General features: G+C 41.8%; 1 protein-coding gene across 6 annotated transcripts in view; it reads right to left on the bottom strand.

The window, feature by feature from the left end:
• Window positions 1-471: 471 nt before the first annotated feature.
• The window catches only part of KCNJ15 (potassium inwardly rectifying channel subfamily J member 15), a 69,337-nt gene continuing 46,318 nt past the window's right edge, over window positions 472-23,490 (bottom strand). For 2 of the 6 annotated variants that reach the window (XM_080376654.1, XM_080376655.1), the window contains exon 2: window positions 472-2,844. In XM_080376654.1, coding sequence (XP_080232780.1) covers window positions 1,698-2,828 — 1,131 coding nt within the window. In that variant the 5' untranslated portion in view covers window positions 2,829-2,844 and the 3' untranslated portion in view covers window positions 472-1,697. Of the gene's footprint in view, window positions 2,845-3,195; window positions 6,840-6,900; window positions 15,509-23,490 lie in introns of those variants that run through there. The other 4 variants (XM_080376656.1, XM_080376652.1, XM_080376651.1 and 1 more) reach the window with 4 other exon arrangements.

The following is a 23,490-nucleotide window of genomic DNA, read 5'->3' as shown; positions in this document are numbered from 1 at the left end:
TTCTTGGATTAAGTTCGCTCTCTCTCTTCAGACAAGTACCTGGATTTCTGACTTCTCATGAAGGAGAGAGAACAATTTGCACACATGAGCAGTTTCGAGCCTCTCATGCTCCCCCTTATCACCACCACCACACACCTTCAGTATGTACTTCTTTCTTGACCACTTTCTTGGTGCCACAGGCATCTTCATGCTCAACTTGCTGCATGCCTCTTTAGGCACCAAGCTAGGATTTTACACAATATTTACTGTGCAAAATATTGTATGGCAGACTGCAGAGCTGCATTCCACTGGTGCCAGGAAGCTAAGCATGGTAATAGTAAATGCAATGATGCCAAAAGTCCTTTCATCACTGCTGGCCCTGGTGGCTCTCAGACCAAGACCTGGTCCACAGACCCAAAATCATATTTAATACAGCTTTTCCTTGGCAAAGCTTTAGAGGAGAAAAATCTCTAGAACTAGAACAAAGCTTTAGAGGAGAAAAATCTCTAGAAAGCTGCTTAAGTTGTATGAGTTGGAAATAATTTCTAAGTCCCATTAACAAAGCCGACCTATATATAACAGGCATGCTACATGCACACCACTGCTACCTGGTGTGCTACCTGTAATCTGATGGCTTTAGTGATCTGCTGAGTCCCTGGGTTGTGTGCTGGATGCAACTGCCTATACCAAGCACTTGGCTCTTTAAACATCTCCAAGGTACCACACCCTCTCCCCATGCCATAAAGAGATCAGGAGCTGCTCAAATTAAATTCCTTTATTAATGGAATGGTTTTATATAGACCAAAAATGAAATGAATGGAAGGAATGCTTGTCCTTTATGGTTGCCAGAAAAAGTAAATATTGTCTACAGACATTATACAGCTTTCTTTTAACCAAAATTAAATATGGTCCTTAGCAAAGCAAGCAATCTGTAGAAATGTATCGTCATGCTGCTATTACAAACTATTTACATTGGATAAAAAACAGATGCCTTAAAGCCAGCTTTAATCATAATTGATTACTGTTATGCTTCTGTGTATCTTGCCCTCATCTCCCCTTTTTGCTAGTATATATAAATCAGGCATTTAACAAGGTTAAAAAAAATGAGTGATCACAAAACAAGCTCTGAGTAGCAGAGAGCACGCTCCCTTCCTCACCACCCATCACAACTACTTTGTCACCCTCCTTCAAGATTTAAGAAGTTTATCACCTCCCTGCAGGCTCTTCCCCTATCTAACCACTTGTATCTCAAAAAAACTTACTTTCAGTGCCAGGGATCCCCACAAAGGCAATACCTGGTGTGAGAATATGCATTTTAAATATACATATTTTAAAGGAGCATATTTTCTTCTAGCAGTACTGTGTGCTGCCTCTGTGAATGCATGCTCACAGTAAAGCCATGTCAAATAAATATTTGAAGGAATCAGCACAGTGCATCCAGTTTCACTTTCCATACAGAAAGTGATGTGTCTGCTTTTAGTGGTCGTATAAGGCAGAGACTTAATACAAATCCAACTTTGCTAAATCACGATCATGAACAAATAAATCCTGCCTAATTACAAAATACTTAACAACTCAGTCAAAGGGACAGTTTTACTATACACCAAAGCTATTTGCTGAAAAGGACTTCACTGCTGGTTTCATAGCAGACATACAGCACAGACAGTATGATTTTTCAATTTGCAAAAAGGATTAATCAGAATAGTTTGTCCATTCAGTCAAACATTGCTCTGCTGTAACAACATCGTTCTCAGTTCCCTCTCTCTTTGATCCTCCTGCCTGTATTTCTCCTCTAGTTTTTGTTTCTCGGAGTCCATACTATAAAAAGTAGAATCTGTGCTTCTCCTAATCTTCTCAAACTGACTGAAATCTGCAACGTACTTTCCATTTGGAGACAGAGAAACCACAGGCACGAACTCATAGCCCCAGTGGATCTCCTCAGGGATGTAGGAAGTCCTGCTTTGGCAGACAGCACTGGTGGACTCCACCGTGGCATTCAGGAGCACCACAAGCTCAAAGTCTTTCTCCTTGAGATTTTGAGGTGTGAGATCTCTCAAAGGGCTGCTTTCATCCAAAATGTGGTAGAAGGTTAAGGGCAAAATGAGAAATGGACTCTCTGAAGAGGAGTCAACATTGAACTTGACACTGGCTTGATTCAGCAGGATCCGCTCCCCTTCTTTCGTTTCATATGTCTGGAGAAGCTTCCCAGAGAGCTGACACTGTATCAAAAGGCTCTTCCTCATATTTGCTACTCTGATCACCAGGCAAAGTTCTCCATTATGTTTAGTGATGACGGCACAGTGGCTGAATTTAATAGTCTCTGCCCTTTTTTTAGGTCTTGCAATTTTGGCCAGAAAGGTACCTGTGATGAAGATTTCAATCAAGGTGGTGATGACCAGCTGGGCCACAAGTAAGAAAATGGCATGAGGACACTCCTCTGTAATGAAACGAAATCCATAGCCAATGGTTGTTTGTGACTCCAGGGAGAACAGGAATGCCCCCGTCAGAGAGTCTACATTCTTGACGCATGGCTCGCGCTTTGGAGTGAACTTGTTTATTTCTAAATCACCATGAAGGAATGCAATGGCATAGTAGATAACTCCAAAAAGGAACCAGGTCATAACAAAAGTAGCAGCAAATAAGGTGAGTTTGTACCTCCACTTCATGTCTATAACTGTAGTCCACAAATCTTGAAGGTAGAGTAGGTAAATGCCATCAACTTTGTCTATCCGCACGTTGCTGTGACCACTTTTGGACATCACACGGGGCTTGTGTGCCTTGAGCATGGCAGTGTCGATGCCTCCGTTAACCAGTGGGATGCGGGACATATTAATCTTCGTGGTTTCCATTCTCACTGCTTCAGTCCTAAGGAGAGAATAAAAAAAGACAGTTACTTAAATGAAAACAAAGCACATAGCTGATTCTGAAAACCATTTGAAAATGTCATTGGAGAGAAGGTACAAATATCATCTAAACACAGCAGCAGTGAATAAAAGCAGCTGGAATATAAAGTTACCATCACACAATATATCACATTGCAAATAATTTGAATTTCTTTTTCTCAGGAAAAAAATAACCATTCTTTGATTCTGGTGACTGCCGAATATGGAGAAGTAGGTTTCTTTTATGATAGCCTGCAAAAGAGATTTGACAAAGCTGAAATTTTATATTAGTACTTTATTTCTGTAAAATGAATTAAATTGCTTTTTTCCTTACGTTTCTCTAGAGAAGAGGCTCTTTTTGATTACTGAGCAGGTTTTCTTTAATGCCCTGAAGAGAGACATCTGATCAAAATTAAAGTCGCGTCAATGCTTGGTTTAGAACGCAGATCCAGCACGCCACTTCTGTCTCTTCCTGCGACGGAGGCAAAATGAGCCAGACCAGCTTTCACTGTGAACAATTAACTTCCACAAGTGATTTACTCAGTCGGATCTGGCTCTTTGTTACAAACCTACAACTAACCTAGAGGTAAACAAAGCAGACCTGAACACATCGAAGTCGAGTTTTGGAAGGAATATTTACACCTGAAAACACTTTGAAGCTGTTTGCACTGTACACACTCCAATTTTAAGCCGTCTAAGGAAAAAAAAGGAGGTAATTCACAAAGTCAGCATTCTAGCCATGGGCCCTGACCTGTGCAAACCCAGCAATCATTGGACCACCCGACTCCTGAAGTTTGTTTACTGTGCATCAGTCCGGATGAAGAGTAAGTGTGCGGACACTCAGGGCTGAACAAAGCCCACAGAGTGAAGCAGAACGGTGCCTGTGCCAGTTTGATGAGGCAAGTAACAAGACCCGGCTTGCAGGACCAGACAGTGATTACGTAGAGCAAGGACAGTGCATGTTATAGTCGTTCCCAACAACAAAACTTCCTGCTGACAAAAACAACAAAGAAAAATAACATCCCATGCATCCTTTGTGCTTTGGCAGGTCATACAAAAAGCATTGTTTTGTTCCATTGTTTTCCTCAAAAAGAGCCTTAAGTAAGTAAGTGATTCGCTTTCGTGAACCAATGGAAAAAAAAAAAAAAAAAAAGACACCAAAAAAGCCCAACCCGTCTTCCTTATAGCTACTTAAAAGAATTTTGCAGGAAGTACAAGATATATTTGTGGCACACACATGTGCCAGTCCAGGACATCAGCATAATTGCTCACTGAAGTACCCTTCCTGTTATGTCAATTAAGGAGAATTTTTGTTTATGACTATACCCATCACACTGTTGTAGGTTTTCTGGTAAAGGGTAATTAAACTTTACTCACATTAACACCTGTAGCTCATTCTAATTTTTGTTTAATCACCAACATTTCTTTTTAATAGCCTAGGAGCCATTGCCACACATAAATACACACACACACACACACACATGCACACACACACACAAAGGAATGCATCAATGATCCCAGTAGGAGATTCCTTATGTGACAGTCAAATCAACACACAGTGCACAGCATGTCCGGATAATAAACAGGAAAAAACCTTCAAGTGATCTGAAAAAGAACAACAGAAGGAAATGGCGGGGGGGGGGGGGGGGGGGGGGCGGGGGCAGGGGACGGGATGGGACGGGGAGGGTAGGGTTGGAAGGAGTGTACATGCAACTGCTCTTTAAGAAAACTCAAAATCAAGCGCTACTGTCAGGGCGTGGTAAATACATGCAACCTCTAACGGGGAACCTTTTAGGAAAATGCATACCACTTAGTTATCCATTGCATATCCATAAGGCTCCATTCCCCACACTGAGCCTCACCCTGGACAAGCCACGGATATAAAATGTGTGCAAAAATCTGTCCTGAAATAACTGTTCTTGCTCTCAAACGCATTTTCCCTTAGCCATTACTTCCAGGCACAAACATTACATTGTCAGAGCAAATTTCCCTGCCACAGATTGCTAGGCCAGGAGATAGCTGGCCTCTCCAATTCAGCACTGGGGACATGTCCCCATCCCATCCCTCTGCTCAGCCTACCTGGATGCCTGCTCCTGGGAGCAGCTCCCCAGGACTGTCGGCTCCTCCTCCTCTGGAGGCCAAGAGGATGGAGACAGCCAAGGCTCCACCTTCCCTCCTTGGTGCTCCATCTGGTGGGCTTGAGCTGGTGGGGCAGGGAAAGGGCTCATGAGCAGACTTACCTGGTCAAGATCAGACGTGTCTCAGGGCAAGGGGCACATGGACACTCAGTACACCACACTCATCATGGCTCCACCATGCCCCAGAAACACTGGCTTCTGCACAAGTGGTTGGCATATAGGTAAGAAATCTGGCATGTTTGGGATGCAGCGAGCCTGCAGTGCACAGCAGCTCTGCCTCACACATGCTGTGGCCCTGATACTTCCTTCATATGTCAGACTTGGTATGTATGCACTGCACTGTTCATCTGCAACACCAGCTGGGTCCATGGTTTCAACCTGCGCAAGGATCTGGTAAGAGTTCTTGCCATTGCCTCTGCTGTGCCCTGAAATACATTGTTCCCTGGCTGGGAGCCCGGAACAGAGAAAATTCTGACACTGCAGCCTGCCAAATTTCCAAAACTGGTGGAGAACACCTAACATCACAGATGTACCAAAATGCCATAGTAGAAGAGTTCCATCCACAAGATAGGAAGACAATTGCACAGCACGATGTCATCCCTGAGCTACGTCAATGGAGAGTACAGATTAAAAATTTGCCATTTCAGGCTTAACCTGTGAAGTAAAGCTTTGCTGCAGCCCTAGGCAATGTCTGGCACGCTCCAGACTGTTTCAACTCACAACCAAAGCTGTTTTTCACTGTACCTCTCTACTGTCCCAAATGTGTGAAGTTTGATCTCCACTTGTGAGGTCAGCATGGCAGAGATGTTAGTTTTGGACTCCACCATAGATGAAAGAGGCTGTATCAGAGCTCCACTGTCATCTTTTATGTCCTCTCTTGATTTGTATTTCTGCATATGACAAAGTTAGTCAGCTTTACAGTGATTTCCTGAAATGGATCCCAGCCAATTTCTGGTCCTTTTTTTGGTGGTAGGATATTTTTTGTGTTGATTTGCTTCCTTTTTTTTTTCCTCTTACATCACTTTTTCCTGCATGATCCTGAATTCCTCTCATGCTCTTTTCTTCTCCAGGGAAATTCATCTTGGTTTCCTTTCCCTGCAGAAATACTTGCCTTCTTCTCTGCCACGCTGATACGGGAAGAGAGGATCTGTCACACTGCCTTAGGGAAGCGCTGGTTTTGCTCCCCTCCCTTATCACTAGCGGCAGCCAGCAGGAGTAATATGGGGGAAGAAACTCTGATGAAACCAACAGTGGGACAAAACTGGGTTTTAGAAGAGGTTCTTCCCTGCCCTCCACTTCCCCACTGCTTCCTGAGTGAAATGACCACTACAATATCCCACCATGAGTGATCAGTGAGTATTTATGTGTATAAAACCCGTTTTATAACACCTCCATTACTGTTTCCCTTCTTATACCTTACATAGGCACCTCAGGTACTCCACACCCTGATGACCATCCTCAGAACCCCAGCCAAAAGGTTTTGGTTTGTTTGGTTTCCATTCCTTTCCCTTTAAATCTGAAAGCATGTCTAACCACACTAAGTTAACATAAGCAAACAATCTTGAATAATAATAACAGTATACATTTTTAAATCAAAAGAACCTCTACTGCCCATTCTCTAACTGAATCTACTCTGATAAAGTATTTTTTATTAATGCAAAAGAAAACCTTACTCAAACTGTAGCTGCAAAGAAAAGTGAACTGAAGTACTGTTAAGGAAACAGATACTTCAAGAGGGAAGAAAACGAAATTGTCTCAGACTTGTCTAGCACTCTAATGTCCTGTGAACTACCTCCTCTTTTCACCAGCCCTCTGGAACACCAAAGGAGACTCCCCATCAGAGCACATGCTGGTAAGGAAGCTTAGTGCAGACAAAGTCAATAAAATGTAGAGCTACATACCAAACCACCAACCATGAATACCTTGATATTAAGGCAATTCCAGCAGCCAGGGATATAACAAGCACATTAACACTGCTTCCAGAGACCACATTATTAAGAAGTCGAAGCCAGCTTGCATACATGCAAAAATGTTCCTGTTTCATGAAGCCAAATTTGCTTGTGCAAGATCTCTTGGCAGACACAACTGATTAAAAGTGTACAGAAGCATGACTTGTTCAAATGGCCTCAGCTGTTTTCTTTTTTTCAAATCAGATACGATTTGCCACTTGAGCAAAACCTCACGCATGCTTCGCTGCCACTCTGATTCAGGGGCAAATCTTGAACTATTTTTTCAACCAGCATAAAGCATTAGCAGACTTGGTATTAAAAAAAAAAATAGCAGGGGTGAGGAAAGAAAATATTGAATATTGAAAAGAACTACATAATCTTTAAATCTTTCCTACGTCTGATGTGGTTCAGTAGGTTATAAAAGTCCCTCCTGCCTCCTGAATTCCCAGTGCTCTGCCTAGCATGAACACCCTCCTCCCTCTGGGCTATGCACCAGGCTGTGCTGCACAGTTGTCAGCCAGCAAAGTCATCCTCTGCAGCTGAGCTATGGAATATGAAAGGGAGGGCAGAGGCAGAGGGAGGGAAGCAGTGGCTGCAGAAGGGTGCTTCGCCTCCACCACCAGCTGCAGACACACAGCTGGACATCGCTACCCCGGACTTCCTAAAAGAGCCCTTCTCTGACAGGACTGATCATCACTGAGAGTGGTGATAGGTAGGCAGGCTGGCAGGCAGTCACATTGTGAAAGATACTGACTTAAAAAACTAAATTAACACTTTTTTATTTTCTTTCACAAAAGGACTGAACTGGGAGAACTGTAAATACCTCCTTATGTCAAAATCCATTCCCAAAGCTGCGCCTTTAGCTCCCCCACCCCTCCACAGCTGCCCATCGCTGCGGGCAGCTCTGTGAATGGTGACACATCCCGGGCCTGGGCACCCAGGAGCGGATGAAAACAGAGGCACGGCCGAGCCTACCAGCAGGGTAGCATCCAGGGGCTGAGAACTGGCTGCACCAGAGGCGGGGGCAAGTAGTGCCGTGGGGCATTTAGCAGCATGTTTTTCGTCACTCGGCAGAGCCAAGGCAACAACAATTTTCAGACCACTGTTAATGAATTAAAAACTCAAATCCATCTTGATGTCTCCCAGGCTGCTGCCTGACATCTGGCCATGGAAGATGAATTAAAGCTGGAGAAGTCTCATGATACACTGTTTCTGAGGAATATTTGTACAGGCATCTTGTTCTTTCTAAGGACAGGATGCAAGGCTTTGCACTAACTCTTGCTTTATGTAAATGAGCCTTGGAATCTAAAGGGATGGAAGCAAATAGGAAAACAACCAAGCAGGCAGAGAGAAGGCAAAAGATGATTAAAATCTTATTGAGGTTAATGGAGAAGCTTCCAGTGATGTCACAGGTGTCTGGGTCAGGCCTCCAAGTGGAGAAAAAGCACATGCTGAACAGCTAACACACTGCAAGTGAGCCACCCACCCTTCCAAAAACCTGCCCTCCAGCCTCTGCCGTGGGCTCTGAGGGTAAACAGGGACTTGGTCATGCAGAGTCTTCAGTCTGGGAACCTTCAAGAACACCAAAGTCTCCTTTCAGAAAGAAGTATATAAATTGACCAGTTTCCAAAACTTTCATTTTTTTGTTTGGTAATATGGTTTATACAACACTGCTGGAAAAGAGAGAAAGGTTCCCCACAAACCTGTTCTGCTCTTTTGTATTTACAAATGGCTTTCCTGCAGTAGTGTAACATTCAATACTTTTGAATGTCTCCCTTTCCGGCGTATTGTTGCTTCAAACTCTTTCAAGTTTCAAACACTTCACGAGCACAGTTAAGCATTTAAAACTTACCTCTGATGTGATGCTTTTCCCACCCACTAAGCCCTTGCTCGTTCTTGCTGTTCAAACCTTACCTGGCTCTTTCTACATGGGCAAGTCTAAACAGACTCTCAAGAGCCTGTCCTTTCTGTTTCTGGGGAGCCGGGTGCCAGAACTACTCTGCAAGGCTGAAAGGGACGTTATTGTTGCATTAGGCTTATCAAGCTCACAACCTGTACTTCCACTTTCATTTACATCTTTGACCTGCTGTAGGAACATCAGTGACCCCCCACCGCAGGTGTCTGGCACAGGCAACCATCTCAACACCACCACGGAGAAGGAACTGAGCTAAGGGATGATGGGAGCAATGTCCTGTCCCAATCAACGTTAGCAGTCAATACTAAAGCCAGGACTGGACCTTCAGAGAGCTTAACACCTACTGTTGTCCTGTTTTGTAGTCCCTGCCACTATTTCTTCACTCTTTCTTTCTAGGATGCCTTTGGGGGTTTTCAGTAGCTATATCTTACCCTTCTTTCTCCTTGAAGTATTTCTTTCCCACGAGGGTATCTCTCATTTTCCTGCTTTCCCCCATTTTGTTTAGTATCCCATTCCTCTCTTCTTTGCCCCCGTCTGTGAATCAGAAGATCCAAATTCATCGTGCTTACACCACTACCAGACAAGTGTGTAGCTGTGGCAGCAGAGCTGTTTCTCAAAAAACTGAATACTATTTTATGTTCTGCAAGTATCTTACGGTAGGTTCGCAGCACCTATTCCTGATCTTTCCATTATATGAATGTTTTCAGTGGTTTCAAATTTTGCAAGGCTTCAAGCCTTTGGGCTGAGGTTTTCCTCAAGACTGGTCACAAGCGAACACACTTTTTTTATTCGTTTGCTTAATGTGTCAGTCAAAACAAAATAAGTGTTTCCAAAATCAAAGCCAAGAAAATATGTTTTGGGAATATTCTTCACCCATGTTAAGACAGTTTTGGTGTCTTTTCTTTCAGGAAGTCAGAGTGTAAACACAAGCAATTCTTGGTGCAGAAACTGAAACTCACACTCTCTGTGGCCAGATGAGCATCCTAACAGCTTGGCCATAGAGTAATGATGATGCCTCCTTGCTTTCTGGCCTCATCCATACAGTGATGCAGCTTCATTAGGAAGTGCATCTCCCCTCCCCATCTCCCCAGTTTCTTACCAGTGAACTCCACTGCAAGGGTGGAAATGTGGGAACAAATCACCTCAGACACAGAGAAGAGTCTCACCTCCACCTCCTTCGATGGTCAGATTTGGGAACACAAGTGGAAGCAGCCCCACACTTCAGGAAGTCTTGCTGTGCAGGAGGAAGGTGGAGAAGAAAAGAGGGTATGTTGGGAGAAGGCTGAAGACAAGCCAAGGAATGTCTTGTTTCTGGCTTTTCTTGCTTAGACACAAGATCAACTAATCCATTTGGTATCTTACAGGGTGCTTTGTGTTATGCTGAAATGCAGAGCTGTTGGGTGCCCAGCAAAATGAGGGTCAGAAATGGAAACACCTGTACATGTCAAGCACTTCCAGCACAAAACAGAAACAGAAGCTGGGCAGGGATTTTCTGCAAAATAGTTTTTCACTTAGTCAACTAAGACCTACCTAAGTCCTACTTAAATGCTTTATTCCTTTTTTGGGAACGGGCCCTTTGCCAGCCAGCTGCTCCAGCTGCTGTGAGAGCATGCTTCCACACATCTCCCACTACCTTTCCCATCCTGGCGCGGGGACGGGCCACCTTGCTGGAGCACAGCTCTTGGGGGAGAACCAGCCAGGCAGAGGCAGCCAGAGGGGCTGTGCTGCTCTTTTCTCTGTTTTCAGGGCTGGGACTCAAGGTGGTTGGGTCGGTTTACCTCTCTTTATGCTTATTTATATACTGCCTGTTATAAATCACCTGGCTATAATCTGACTGCACAAGCTCATGTGCCAAGGCAGTTTCATGTTTCTGTACACAGCTGAGGGATGACTGTTTCCTTCTAGTATTTTAGTCACATTCTGGCAGCTTTTATAGCAATATAGAAAATAATGAGTGTGAGCCCATCTACTGCTCAGGTATTAAGTTCGACAAAGTTTGTAGGGAAGGGAGTTCCCTCCCAAGTCAGTGCGGAGCACAAACGTCCCAGACTGGACTGCTGCTTAAGTTCACTGGGACCGTCATTCCTTGCTCACCGTAGGTTGGCAGTGTCCTTGTCTTCCCTTCTTTCACAGCAGGTAAAGGACAGCACCTTGTTTTTAACCTCCAGAGTGCCCACCCATCACTTCACAAACTGGCAGAGACCTACTTTACCACTGAATAATGGTGATAATAATAAAGTTAAATTCATAGTGACTGATTTGCCAATTTGCAGTTGTTTTGAAATTTGCTGCTTTTGTTTCAGACCTGAAGAAGGGTTAGTGGGACAGAAAGCTTGTCTGGTCTCTTTTTTTGTTTGTTCACTTTTTTCTCCAAATTAATTTCTTGGTCAAATAAAAATCTGGTTTCATTTGAAAACAAACAAGTAAACAAAATGAAAACCAGACACTTCCTAGATTTTTAATTGAAATTGTCAGCAGGTAGCTGAAAATGAATAGTAATGTGCCTAGTCATGTTTATGCAAGAGGCAGGGAGAAAAAATAGCCCTTTGCTGATAGTCCGTGAAAGCTGGCTAAAACATCTGCAGCCTGCCTTTCCCAGGGCCACTTCTCCCTGTTTCTCAGCTACCATGGGTGGTACATGAAAAATATTTATCAGGCATCAGTGTGATATTTCAAATCATTTAGAGTGGTTTGTGCCTCTTCCCTTTTGTGGGCTACAAATACCTGGAACATCAAACCCTGGTTTGGACACCAGGTCCCAGCACCAGCCTCATCTCACTCTGGTGAGCAGAGACATCAGTTCCTACCTGTATGTCAACCCCACAATATTAATATATCCAGTGGCTCAGCAGCTCTCTTTTTAATTACCATTTGTGATGCCAATTCATTGCATGATGTATGCACTGTATGCCAGTCAAGTTGGGTTTTGTTTTTTAATTAGTCATTGCACACCAGGGCTCTCATGGCTCAGCGTAGGTGTGGCTGTGAGGTGAGGCTCCCTGCAGGGTGTCAGGCTTCTGCTGTGGCAGATGAAAGCTACTTTTCCCGTAAATCACAGCACTCCTTTAGCCCATACCACAAGATATTACACTGGTAGAGGAATGACCTTAGTAGCCCACAAATATCCCACTGTATGTACACATTTGCAAACACTGCCGAAATAGGCATGCTTATAATTCTCTGTTGCTATGCAGTCACTAAATCTCAGAACTGAAATACCAGTCTATGAAAAGAATTTTCCACCAAAAAAAAAATATTAAATATGTAAAAGCCTCAATAGTACTTAAAATAAAGGTAGTGCTGCAAAAGGCAAGGAAACTGGCAAGGGAAAAAGCATTTTATTTAAAGGTCTGTATATCCTTTTGTTCATCTAATACCTAACGCAGACAGAATCAAATCTAACTGGGGAAACAGCACACCTTGACTCAGCAGGAAGAGGGACCTTGTAACACTAATAAAGCTTTCCCTCTGTGACAGTTTCTGGGTCTCTCTTACTTGTATGGTGCAGCTGTTTTGTACTGTTTCATCAAGGCAGAGTAACAAGAAGGGCAGAATAACCTGCTAATTAAGCCAAATTTATGGCTTCTCTTCATGGCCAGGGCACACTAGTGAATTTGGCCTTGTGATTTTTGCAATACTAACAAAGCACAAGAAAGGAGGATGGGTTTGTCTTGGTTTCATCTTAAAACTTGTTACAAGCTGATTTTCTCAGGAAGTTATTTGGTTATGAAGAATTGCTCTACCTGTGTGAACAAGTTCATACAGTGGAAAACGTTTTCAGAAAGTGACTGGTCTTTCATGCTAGCAAAATGCAGCCTGTGAGACAAAGTATCCATTTCCCTCACCCAAACCTAATGATTTTTAAATTGCATGTCTTTCTCTCTTCGGCAAAACACAGACGGTGCTACCAGCATAACAGAGACGCATACAGATTACTTGAATTTTCTTTATACTGTATTATTGTGTGGCCAGTGTTCTCTCTGAGGGACACAACAGCTTCAAACCTGTTCATTCCTACTCCATTTTCTCTGCACTACAAAGATGTCAGATTGCACCAAGCACCCATTTCCCTTGATTGTCCAGGTCTGATAAACAGAGATCAAGTTCTACTTGATCTCAAACAAATATTTGGTAGCTACGTAACAAACCCAAAATGTTAAAACTTTTAAATGCTGGAAAGAAAGTTCAATAGTGTCCAATAAAATCAGGATGTGGTATTTCACAGGCAAAAATCTATATGCACTTACATAGAAAACATAGGTTCATTTTTACTATTTAAAATATTGCTTCATGATATGTGTGTTCTTATAATAATAATAATTTTTTTATCTATAATAAAAAATTAAATAATAATAATAAATCTTATAAATATAGATGATGCATTGCCTATTCTGTAAAGCACAATCAGTCGCAAATACAGGGTATCAATGTGGGAGATTTTGGTGTTATCTCGAGTTAAGTCGTGAATGTATCTTCTACATATGTTTCCCTTTATGCCATTATTACCCTTAATAAAGTCTCAACACAAAATAATTTTCTCAAATGGCAAGTCTGGGCCACATCCACAATGACCAGTAGCCGCAACCCATAGCTATGGTCTTGGAGCAAAGTCCTCACACTATCAAGTCTCCCCTTGAGCTTTGCTCAAGCCATCCTGGGGCTCATGCAGGGTGTCCCCATCCCCATCTCCATCCCTGGCCCCACTTACAGTCTGGTCCTGCTACTGCCCCAGCCAAGCATTTCCTCCTCACTGGCCCCGCAGGAGATAGCCACAGCTCCCAGATGGACAGAAATGGTCACGAGGGTCCTATAAAGCATTAAAATGCTGCACTGGTGTATAAACTGGGGGCTCTCACCTGCCTCTTTGAAGTGGTCTCAAAATACCAATGACAGTTTCATGTTGCTGTAGGGTTACTTATTCTCAGTACTGCCCAAAGTCTAATTTCAGGGCAGCTTTCTTGTTTTTTTCCCCTCACCAATCCATGGATGTGGTTAATTTAAGGTTTAAAAGGCTTTTTCTCACACATACACACACACCCATATATGTTTTCCACTGAAGTCTGTGCTTTTTCCTAGACCCACCCAAATTCCAGTACATAGCTCACTTGTGTGCCAAGCTTTCATACTCACCATGCAATGAATGGAAAAATGCCCTTTTTTCCACTTCTGCACATTTGGGGGGAAGGAGGGGGAGCATGTGTAGAGAAGAGGGAAGAAAGGCCTCCAGAGGAGTTCAGTTATACCTGTTATTTCAGAGAAGAAACAGAGAAGAGTCCCAGGGTTGTCCATGGGAACACTGTTTCTGCCCACCTGTGGAGGTGCATGGGGTCCAAGCCTGGTTGCTTGGTTGGGACTCTGAGCTGTATTTGTGGAGTGCTAAGGAGATTTTAAAATTAATAATTATAAAGTAAAAGTAGCGTAAGCTGCTAGCTGATATGTTTCCCTTCTGTTCTTATAAAGTACGTTAGTAACACTCTTGAACACATCGATATTTTATGAGAGGGATGAAAAAAAAATCAAAGCTTAATGATGAGAAATGTTGGGGAGTTTAAAATGGAAGTGATAGTTTTCAGCTGTGTCATCCTGAGCTCCCTTTAATAGGGTATTTCAAGCCATGAGCATCCTGGTGAAAGGTGGTGGACTGGCTGCAAAGGGCTTCTCTTGTTGGCCACAGCAGCCTGGCAGAGAGAAGGCTGCAGGGCTAGAACCTTTCCACCCCTGCCCATGCCTGCCTTCCTACAAGAGCTTCCATTGTAGTTCATGGGGTGGCAGGAGACCCCAGACCATGGGGAAGGAGCCAGCAAAGCCCTGTCCCCTCCTGCTGCTGCATCTCCAGGGTGAACCCCAGGGCTGTAACAACACGCAAGCTCCATGCAGTCTATTTCATTGCACTCACTTCCATGGGGATTCTCTGATGTCTGGTCAAAGCAGGTCCCCCTTGATTTCCTCTTCTCAGTGAAGGGATTAATGACATCTCTCTGACTTACAGAGCCACCTAGTTTCATGAAGCTTGTTGGAACATAGTTTCTGAAGCCTCTGTTCACCTGCCAAGTTAAGCTGAAATTAGCCTGTGGATTTAAGTATGCGGGCTGTTTTTTATCCCTTTGTTGTGAAGGAATATGCTAGGTTAATTATTTATCCTTTCCATCCACAAAATTTTATCATTATACAGAATCTTATTATCACTCATATTGCAAAAACTGGAATAAAAAATACATAGTGTTTAAGAAAAAGCTGTTTCCTGAGTTTGTTGACTGGGAGGTTACACAGTCCAGGTTTGTATGTCTTCCAGATAAACTCCCAAGGAATCAGAGGGAAGAGAATATTTGTTTTCCTCATTGCTTTCCCAAATTACTCGATCCCTGCCAATTTCCATGACACAGACCCCTCAGTCTGCTGCAGAGACTGTGGCTTCTGAAAGGGAGGAAATAGCATGAATGTACTGGTGCACATCAATGTTTTTTTATTTTCTCGCCAAACCAAAAATACCAAAACAAACAAAAAAAAAAAGAAAAAGGTTTCGATTTTTTAAAAAAATAGTAATAAAAAAATCATTCTGGACTGAAGATGCTGTTTGTTCAAACCAAAACTAAACCTTTAATTTTGCTTTGACGTTTGTAGAGAGATGTGTGTGTGTGTGTGTGTGTGTGTGTGTGTGTGTGTGTGTGTGTAATGTAAATCAGGTGAGGAACAAAACATTGCTTGAAGTGACAGGTTGCAACATCTTACTTTCACAAAGTCAAAACGAAAGTTTTTACTTTTCAAAATTATTTTCAGACTTCTTCAGTCTAAGGTGCTCTATCTTGTTCACATGAATTCATTATATCTTTCATCTGACCTAAATCAACATTTGCAGCCGTTAAGACTTTTGGCTGAAAAATCTCAGCCTTCTGTAGCTGTAAAGACCACATGAGTTTCCTGGCTGGTTTGGGAGCAAGTAAAACTTGTGCAATGAACTGTTCCTCTAGGAGAACACAGCAGAAGCAATGCCTGTCCCTGTTGTTGTGATCTGGGGACATAACTGTGTGATTCACTTGTCGTTTTCCTTTGTCCTATAGTTTCTTGGGAACCTCCATAAAAGCTTTGTGGTGCTATGTTACAAGAGGGTGAAAAAAGCCCAGCAGCGATGATGTGCCCAAACAAGAAAAAAAGTTCCTGCTGTTTTTCAAAGTTACTACATTTCCTTATACTCAAAGGAGGCTATTTTGCTTGTTTATTTACACATACCTTATCTTTATGATGGTTCCTTTATGAACCCATGTCATCTCAAAAGCTCCGCAATGCTTTACAGTTGGGAACTTGGGAAGGTCTAGCTTTGATCACTGAAGTGATTAGACTGAATAGAACATTGTTCATGTTCTGCTGAGAATAGTTTCCAACTACATTCAGAATACCACAAACTTATTTTTAAAATTCTACAATATTCAGCAACTTCTACCTTGGTTTTTGTGAGTTTTACAGATGCTGTGAATTTCAGAAGTCACTTTGATGTTTTCCAAGCAGCCTGATTTATGAGAACAAAAAATACCACCATTCCCCAATTACTTTCTGTCGCCTTGTTATAAGGCTTGATACATCAATGGAAATATTGTCTGGCTGAGGAGGCCAGGCATAAAGAATAACTGGGGTATGAGGAAATCAACTACATCTCCCACAAGAGATCATTCTTTCAGTGGAAAAATCAAACTTTTTGATCCCTAACACTGTGCTTTTCCTGTAATATTTAATTTAATAAAGCCTCCATTTTCATTGAAAAACACACTTGATGGGAAACATGTAACTAGACCTAGTAGACATTTATGTTATTTTAGTGCTGTTTATATGTTGTTTTAGTGCTGTTGAACAGAATTCATATTTTGTAGACAATTGCTAAAGATAAGTGGTTGCAAAAAGTAGCTAAGCAGGACCATGAATATATCAAATTGCAGCAGCGTATTTCAAACGGGGTTAAGATAGTGCTATTGCTGAAAGTCGTACAGACCATGACTCCACCAGTCAGATGACAGCTTAATGGCAATGCAGAAAAGTCCTTCATTCACTGCTTTAGTGACACACTGTCAAACACAATCTTTCCCAAAAGGACATGTCGTTTCTGAAAGCACTTCCTCTGCTCCACTGCTGTATGCTTGACTTCTTGTTTGCAGGCAGCTTGATGCCACAGCATCTGCAAGATCCACCTTTTCAAGTCCAGAATTTCAGTTTATTAATTATTTCCCAATGTGCCTCTTGTTCACAGTCCTTCTTATCTGTTCCATGACCAAATCACTCATACTTCTAGGGTAAAGATCTTATTTCCTTTCTGCTATTTTGACCATAATTTCCCCTTCATTAATGCAAACACCTTTTCATTACTTCATACCCATAAAGCTCACAGCCTAACCTTTCCACAGCTACTGCCCTGCCCCCCATAGCTCTTCTTTCTTTTACTCTTTGTTGGTATCTCATTCCTCTTTCTCAGCAATGCCTGTTTTTTGTGACTTTTTGCCCCCTTCATGGTTTATACTTCTCTTATGCCATTCCTATTTGACATACATGAAATTCCCCCCTTCACCAGATTCCAACCAAATCCTGAAAACACACCTGTTTTGAGACACATTACAATTTCAACAAACATCTGCTCATCTTTATGTTCACCTAGCAAGTTCCTCCTTTGTGTTGTATCATGTCTCACTTGCTGTTAGATCTGTAATCATTTAGAGCAGATCTAAAGTTTTCCTCTTCTTTGTTCATCTGACTGCAAAGCGTGTTGAGGACCTACAGCATGGTGAGAATTAACTTGTTCTGCTTACAGGCTATGTTCAGCATCAGCATTGATAACAAGTGATTTCTTTTTTGGAGGAATTCTTTTCCAGGATGGCTCTACCTACTGCACACCTGGGATACCTTGAATGATGCTTCTTTATCTAATAGTGAGTTTTCTCTGAAATAAACTTGGAGATACACTTTTTTAAAATTCGCCTGTGAATACCAGACATCTGGAAACCTCACTATGAGATCTAAGTTCAGACCTGGCTGCCAAGCATCTACCAAATTGAGACATTTCTAAAGGTATATCCACTGCAAGACCAATTGTTGGATTCTGTAGGCTGAAATTTCTTCTTTGTTCATGTTAGTCCTCTGAAAGGTTTCTGTCTAGCCTGAGCTAGTTTGCTAAGGCACCAGAGTCAGCGGAGAGAGCTGGATACCTCCACACAGTGAGTCTGCCTCTTCTTCTTCTAGTGCCTGGAGGTGCCCAACTCCTTGCAGTGCCTGATAAGCTGAAACTAGATCTTTAACTTTTAGACAGCTGAAATTATCTTATCCTTGCATCTGTATAGCAAGGCTAGTGTTCCTGAGGGGTGCCAAGTTTATTGCTTCTATAGAAATCAACTATTCCAGGGTATGTGACAGTACCCCCACTCTTCTGGGAAGCATGAGGCTTACGTACATATATTATATAGTACATGTGTATATTTCAAGTTGGAATATCCTAAATAAATACATGCCAGCCTGACTCGTACTGATGAAGCCTTTTGGGTTAAATCCCATAGAAGATGCTGTGCAGTGTGGAATCCAATGCAAGATTACACAACATGATGTACTCTTTCCATCACACATACAGTTCAGTTATTGTTAAAGGATGTAAATTACACACTGAAGCAGATGAACAAGGTTCTTATATAAAAAACATGCTATCTAGGAATCTAAAACAAGATAAGGGAGATGTCTGCTCTGTTTTATAGGGCTTTGACTATGACATTCCCTACCACAGATCAGCTTGCTTGTCTATGTCATCAACATATACAGTGCCACCACGTCTTTACCAGAGTATGGATGCATCATGCTTATACTGTGAAATGCTTCCTCATCCATGTTGTTTTTACTTATGCACCTCCAAAAAATGTCATCAGGGCCTGCCTGTGAACAACCTGCATCCTACACCTTTGTCACCACTGCTTATTTCGAATGATCCCCTCTTCACAGTGTGGCTCAAATCTGCCTCTGCTTTTCAGCATGCCTAACCTGCCATTCAGCAAGATGGAGCTAGTAATCAATAGAAAAAGATAACTAAACCAGAGCCATTCAATGGCACATATTGTCTTAAGCTGATCAAAGTAAGATAAAAGAAGTTTCTGTTCATAGCACCTGAAGTTTTAGGAACTCGACAAATTCTGAATCTTTGACCACTGTTTTCTTCTGAGGCTGGGAAATGAGGATCTGGTCCTTCTTCCCAACTTTTTTGTGGATTTCAGTGTTAATGTTTGAGCTCATATAGTATGTATTATGCTTAAATCAAAGTTTCTAGTGAGAACACAAAGGTTATTGACTTCTGTGACACTGTCAGTCTTTATGTGACATCTTGGGTTTCTTAAGTATCTTAAGACCGTATAAAGCAATCAGAAATAGAAGCTTTTCCTTGAATATGTAATCATATTTGTAAGACCCAAAGAAGTAACACAGTAATTAAAGGCATAGCGCCCCAGTTGTACATTTTCACAGTTTACCAATCAGAGCTGTATCTGCAAAGGCAGAACTCCGCACTACGGTACAGTAGTGGGATATATCACTGGAATTGCTCCACTGAAATGATTTCTTCGATTTCTGTACATAAAAACTAAGAAATTGTCTTAAATTAAGATTTTATGTTCCCTATCACCTGAGACCTTGCAAAAGGGAGGGAGATTTTACTACCAATAAATATTATTCCGGGTCATGATCAAGTCACAGCTTTGGTCATTTTACACTGACAGGAAAAGACCTCAACACTAAATTTTAGAGCTTTTTGTTCCTAAAATGTATATTTAAGGTTCAGGACATCTCTTATGGATTTTTTTGTTAGTTTGTTGGTTGGTTTGTTTTTTTTAAAACTGCAAGAATAGAGCAGAGTATGAACAAACTTCAAGGACCAAGCACTCCTCAAGACTTGGGCTGAAGCACCAATAATGTTTTTACCTGTATTGAAGACAGGGACTGAGGCTAGTAGCCTTAATTGTGTTGGCATAATTATCTCAAGAAAAGCAAGAGTATGAGGAAAAATTAGATATATTTCTGGCAGTATGACAGACCTTTAGACCTTTGCAAAGCTAGCTGAATTATGGCATAATACTACAAATTTTACTTGTTGGAATCTGTTTGCACAGATAAAACCAAACAGACCTCAACTTAGAGCTCATGGTGTGATGCTGCCAGCTGAAGAAACCTTTCTGGCCTCTACATTTCCCATTAGAGTATAAAAGGGCCACAGTGTGAATGAGAACCAGACCTGAAGCCTTTTGTTTGTCCATTATATATAGATAAAAATATCATTGTTAGCTTTCCCACACCTGCCTGAGTTGTATTCACTACTCTTGTGGAAGCATTTTTACACAGCAGGCTATTTCAGTCTTTGACTCTTTTCTGTGATGTGATAAAAGCTTTCAGCACCATTTATGTAGCTCATTTCATGACAGGTAATGGACACTGAAAACTAGCACCCATGAGCTGACATTTGCTATGTTAATTTATGATTCATAAACAGAAACCCTTGTAACAATTGACTTCCTGCCTAATCTTAGGGGAAGAGGAGTTGTGATCTAAAAACAGTAAGCTGGGAAGAGTCAAAGGACCAGCTGCCATGTATGGTAGAGGCCACCAAGTATGACAGTTAATGAAACTCAATATGGTAGTAAAATGAAATATTGCCTTAGAAGTTTTTCTTTTTTTTTTCATCCTAAGCTTTTGCATTGTTGTGAGAATGTTTTGACATTTGCCTAAAAAAATGAATCAGAATTGCAAGTGCTCTGTATCACTCAGACACCTCCTCCCACATGCTGGTATACCTTTGGTGTGTGACTGAAGCCCAGCCTTGCTCAAATGCTGTGAAAATCACAGAAAGCACATCTTTGCTTATCTTCCCTTAGTCCCTTTATTCATTGGTGCAGTACACAGTTTACTATGGAGAGAAGGGACTGTTGATAGGTTTGGTGTTGAAGTGTTTGAGGAAAGAAACTTTTAGGAAACATTATTTCTGGATAAGGCAGCAGGAAACTGAAGCCCGTTTGCTTGGCCGAGAGGCTGGAGGGGGTTCAGAAGAAGATAGGTGGCATGGAAGTTTCCAGGAGTAAGTATAGGCAGCTTTGAGTGAGATCATCACTGAGCAGGAAACAAGGGAGTGCTTAGGGGGATCTTTACAGACAAGGTCAGAAAAATTCAGAAACACTTTTTCCAGTTGACATTTTCCTTGGAAAATGTTGACTGAAATAAAAATCATTTAAGCAGGAAGAATTTATTTACTGGTGAAAGTCTATATTATTGTATATTTTTATCAGGCTATGTAATTCTAGTGAGAAGGGGAAAATTTGATCATAATATATTTTTTCCCTTTTCATCAGTTCATGCTAAGAATATACCTTTTAAGTCATCTAAGTAGGTGTACTGTTATATATATTGCTTCATTACAGATTACGGCAATTTGTTCAACAAATAAACATTATCATATAGCCTCTATGCAAAAGTGTGAACTGTAGATAAGGAAAAGTTCATAATGTAAACCCAGAGAAGTATCCTGCAAGCTCCAATCTAACCAAGAGTGAATCACTTCAGTTAAAGCAACAGAGATTAAATTAATCTAAGCAGGTGATAATTTTCTTCCAGTCAAAACTTATTTTACTTTATCACTTTTGATAGAGACAGTGGCTTACCCAGGCTCTGTAAGCATGGACAACTCTAGGTGATACTCTCCATGAGAAAAACAAACCAGAAAGGAGTCAAGTGTGGTTCTAAAGGCACCAGACTGCAGTTCCCAAGGTTTAGACTTCCCCTCCACCTTAAAACCCAGGTAAAATGCATTATGCCCTGAAGGTCAGATTGCACAGGCTACTTTGAACCACGTGGAAGAAAGACATTTCTTAATCAAGAAGCCCTCCTGGGAGGCAACAGAAAGGCATCTGGCTCTCATACCTCAGCGGACACAGTGCAGGGAGGGAAGGGGCTTTGCAAGTAACAAAATGCCTAGATCAAAGTGACCAGATGCTCACCCACAAGGTGAGCCAGATCTCCTCAGCAAGGTCTCCAAGGAGATTCTCAAGCCTCGGTCAGCAAAAGCTTGCAGGGCTTCCCAGTATCCCCAAGGGTGTCCTGAAGACACAGGGAATCTGCACAACGCTGTGGTACTTCCCTGAGATACATGCTGGGTCCAACTTATGTCCCAGCAGTTTGGTTTCAACCTTTCACCAAAGACAGCCTGAGGTTTGCAAAAGGCTCTGCTGGAAGGTGGAAATTGCCAGACACATTTCCCCACAGTGGGTAAAAATGACTGCAGATGTGTTATGTCAAAAATATGCCAACCCTCACTATGTCCAAACATTTATTTTGTCCAGTAAAGTATGATAATACTTAGAGCATTCATATCATTGCTTGCTCTCTTTCTGCCTGACCATGACCTCTAACTTGCTGTGAACTTCAGATGGTGCTAGTCATACAAAGATAATTTCATACGCTTAGGAGGAGGAAAAGATGCTGTGGCTCTTGCCATTTTTCTTCCTTTCTCCTGCCCAATTAGTAATGTATCCGCTGCTTTTGGCTGCTCTCCATGTGTTTTTCACACCATTCAGGCTCAATAGGTATAGAATGAGCAGGCATTTCAATTCATGCACCCCCAGTACAAGGCAGCTACTTTTTTTTCAGCTGTGCCCTGTTTACTCCAAGAGCATGCACATGCTGAACACCAAGCTATTTACCATATTAATGTTACAAACACATTGAGTGTTAAAACGATCCTCAAACCTGTAGTAACTCATTCAAGTAAGTCATGAAAGTTGTCTCATCCCAAGGGGTCAAGGATAGCTCAGCAGGAAGGAGGCTTTGAATAGTTAATACTTAGTGACTTTGGGCTGAAAATGTTGATTTTAACTATTTGATGCTCTAACCAGTATTTTTTTCTAATTTTCATATACACAGTGTAGCCAACAAAGTAAAGACTTTTTCCTCCATTAAAAAAAAACCACAACAACAACACCCCTCCCCCCCCCAAAAAAAACAACCAACCAACAACAAACCAAACACAACCCCCCAAAAAACAACATAAGAAAAGCCCAAAACAACTGTGCCATAATCTGCTTTGTTTTTCCTGGAAACAGAGTGAATCAGAATTTATTTCAAAATGTTCTGAGGTTCAGCATGCAAAACAGTTAAGTTTCTGTTTTTCTTGGCCCCTCACAAGAGTACTGCTTGGTACTTCACAGCTTTGGTATCTACCTGTTCCCAAAGAACACAGCCTGTCTGTGTGAACTGTGTGTCTTAGGAGAGAGAAACAGGAGAGCAGGAGGGAATAATAGTCCAAACTGCTTTAATATATCCTGGACAAACAACAATTTCAGCTCCCATCAGGGCTGTGGGTCGATGGCTTGTTTGTTTCATTGCATGAGGAGCCAGGATAAAAAAGAACTGTTTGTTTTCATTTGAAATTCTATAAAAAGTAACAGGACTGAAGTATTGTATGTATGTTGGAAGACTGAAGCCCAAGTCATCTGCTGCTGTTTTTGTCTCTAGGCCATGCCTCATTTACTGGGATGAAATTCTTGGGGAAGTTTTTGGTCTCGTCTACACTCTGCTTTTCAAAAACGATGCCAGTTTGTACTGTACAACCAACACTATCTTACATTCCAGGC

Source organism: Falco punctatus, assembly GCF_963210335.1.
Source record: "Falco punctatus genome assembly, chromosome: 2".
NCBI lineage: Eukaryota > Metazoa > Chordata > Aves > Falconiformes > Falconidae > Falco > Falco punctatus.
This window is presented reverse-complemented; position numbering and strand designations above follow the sequence as displayed.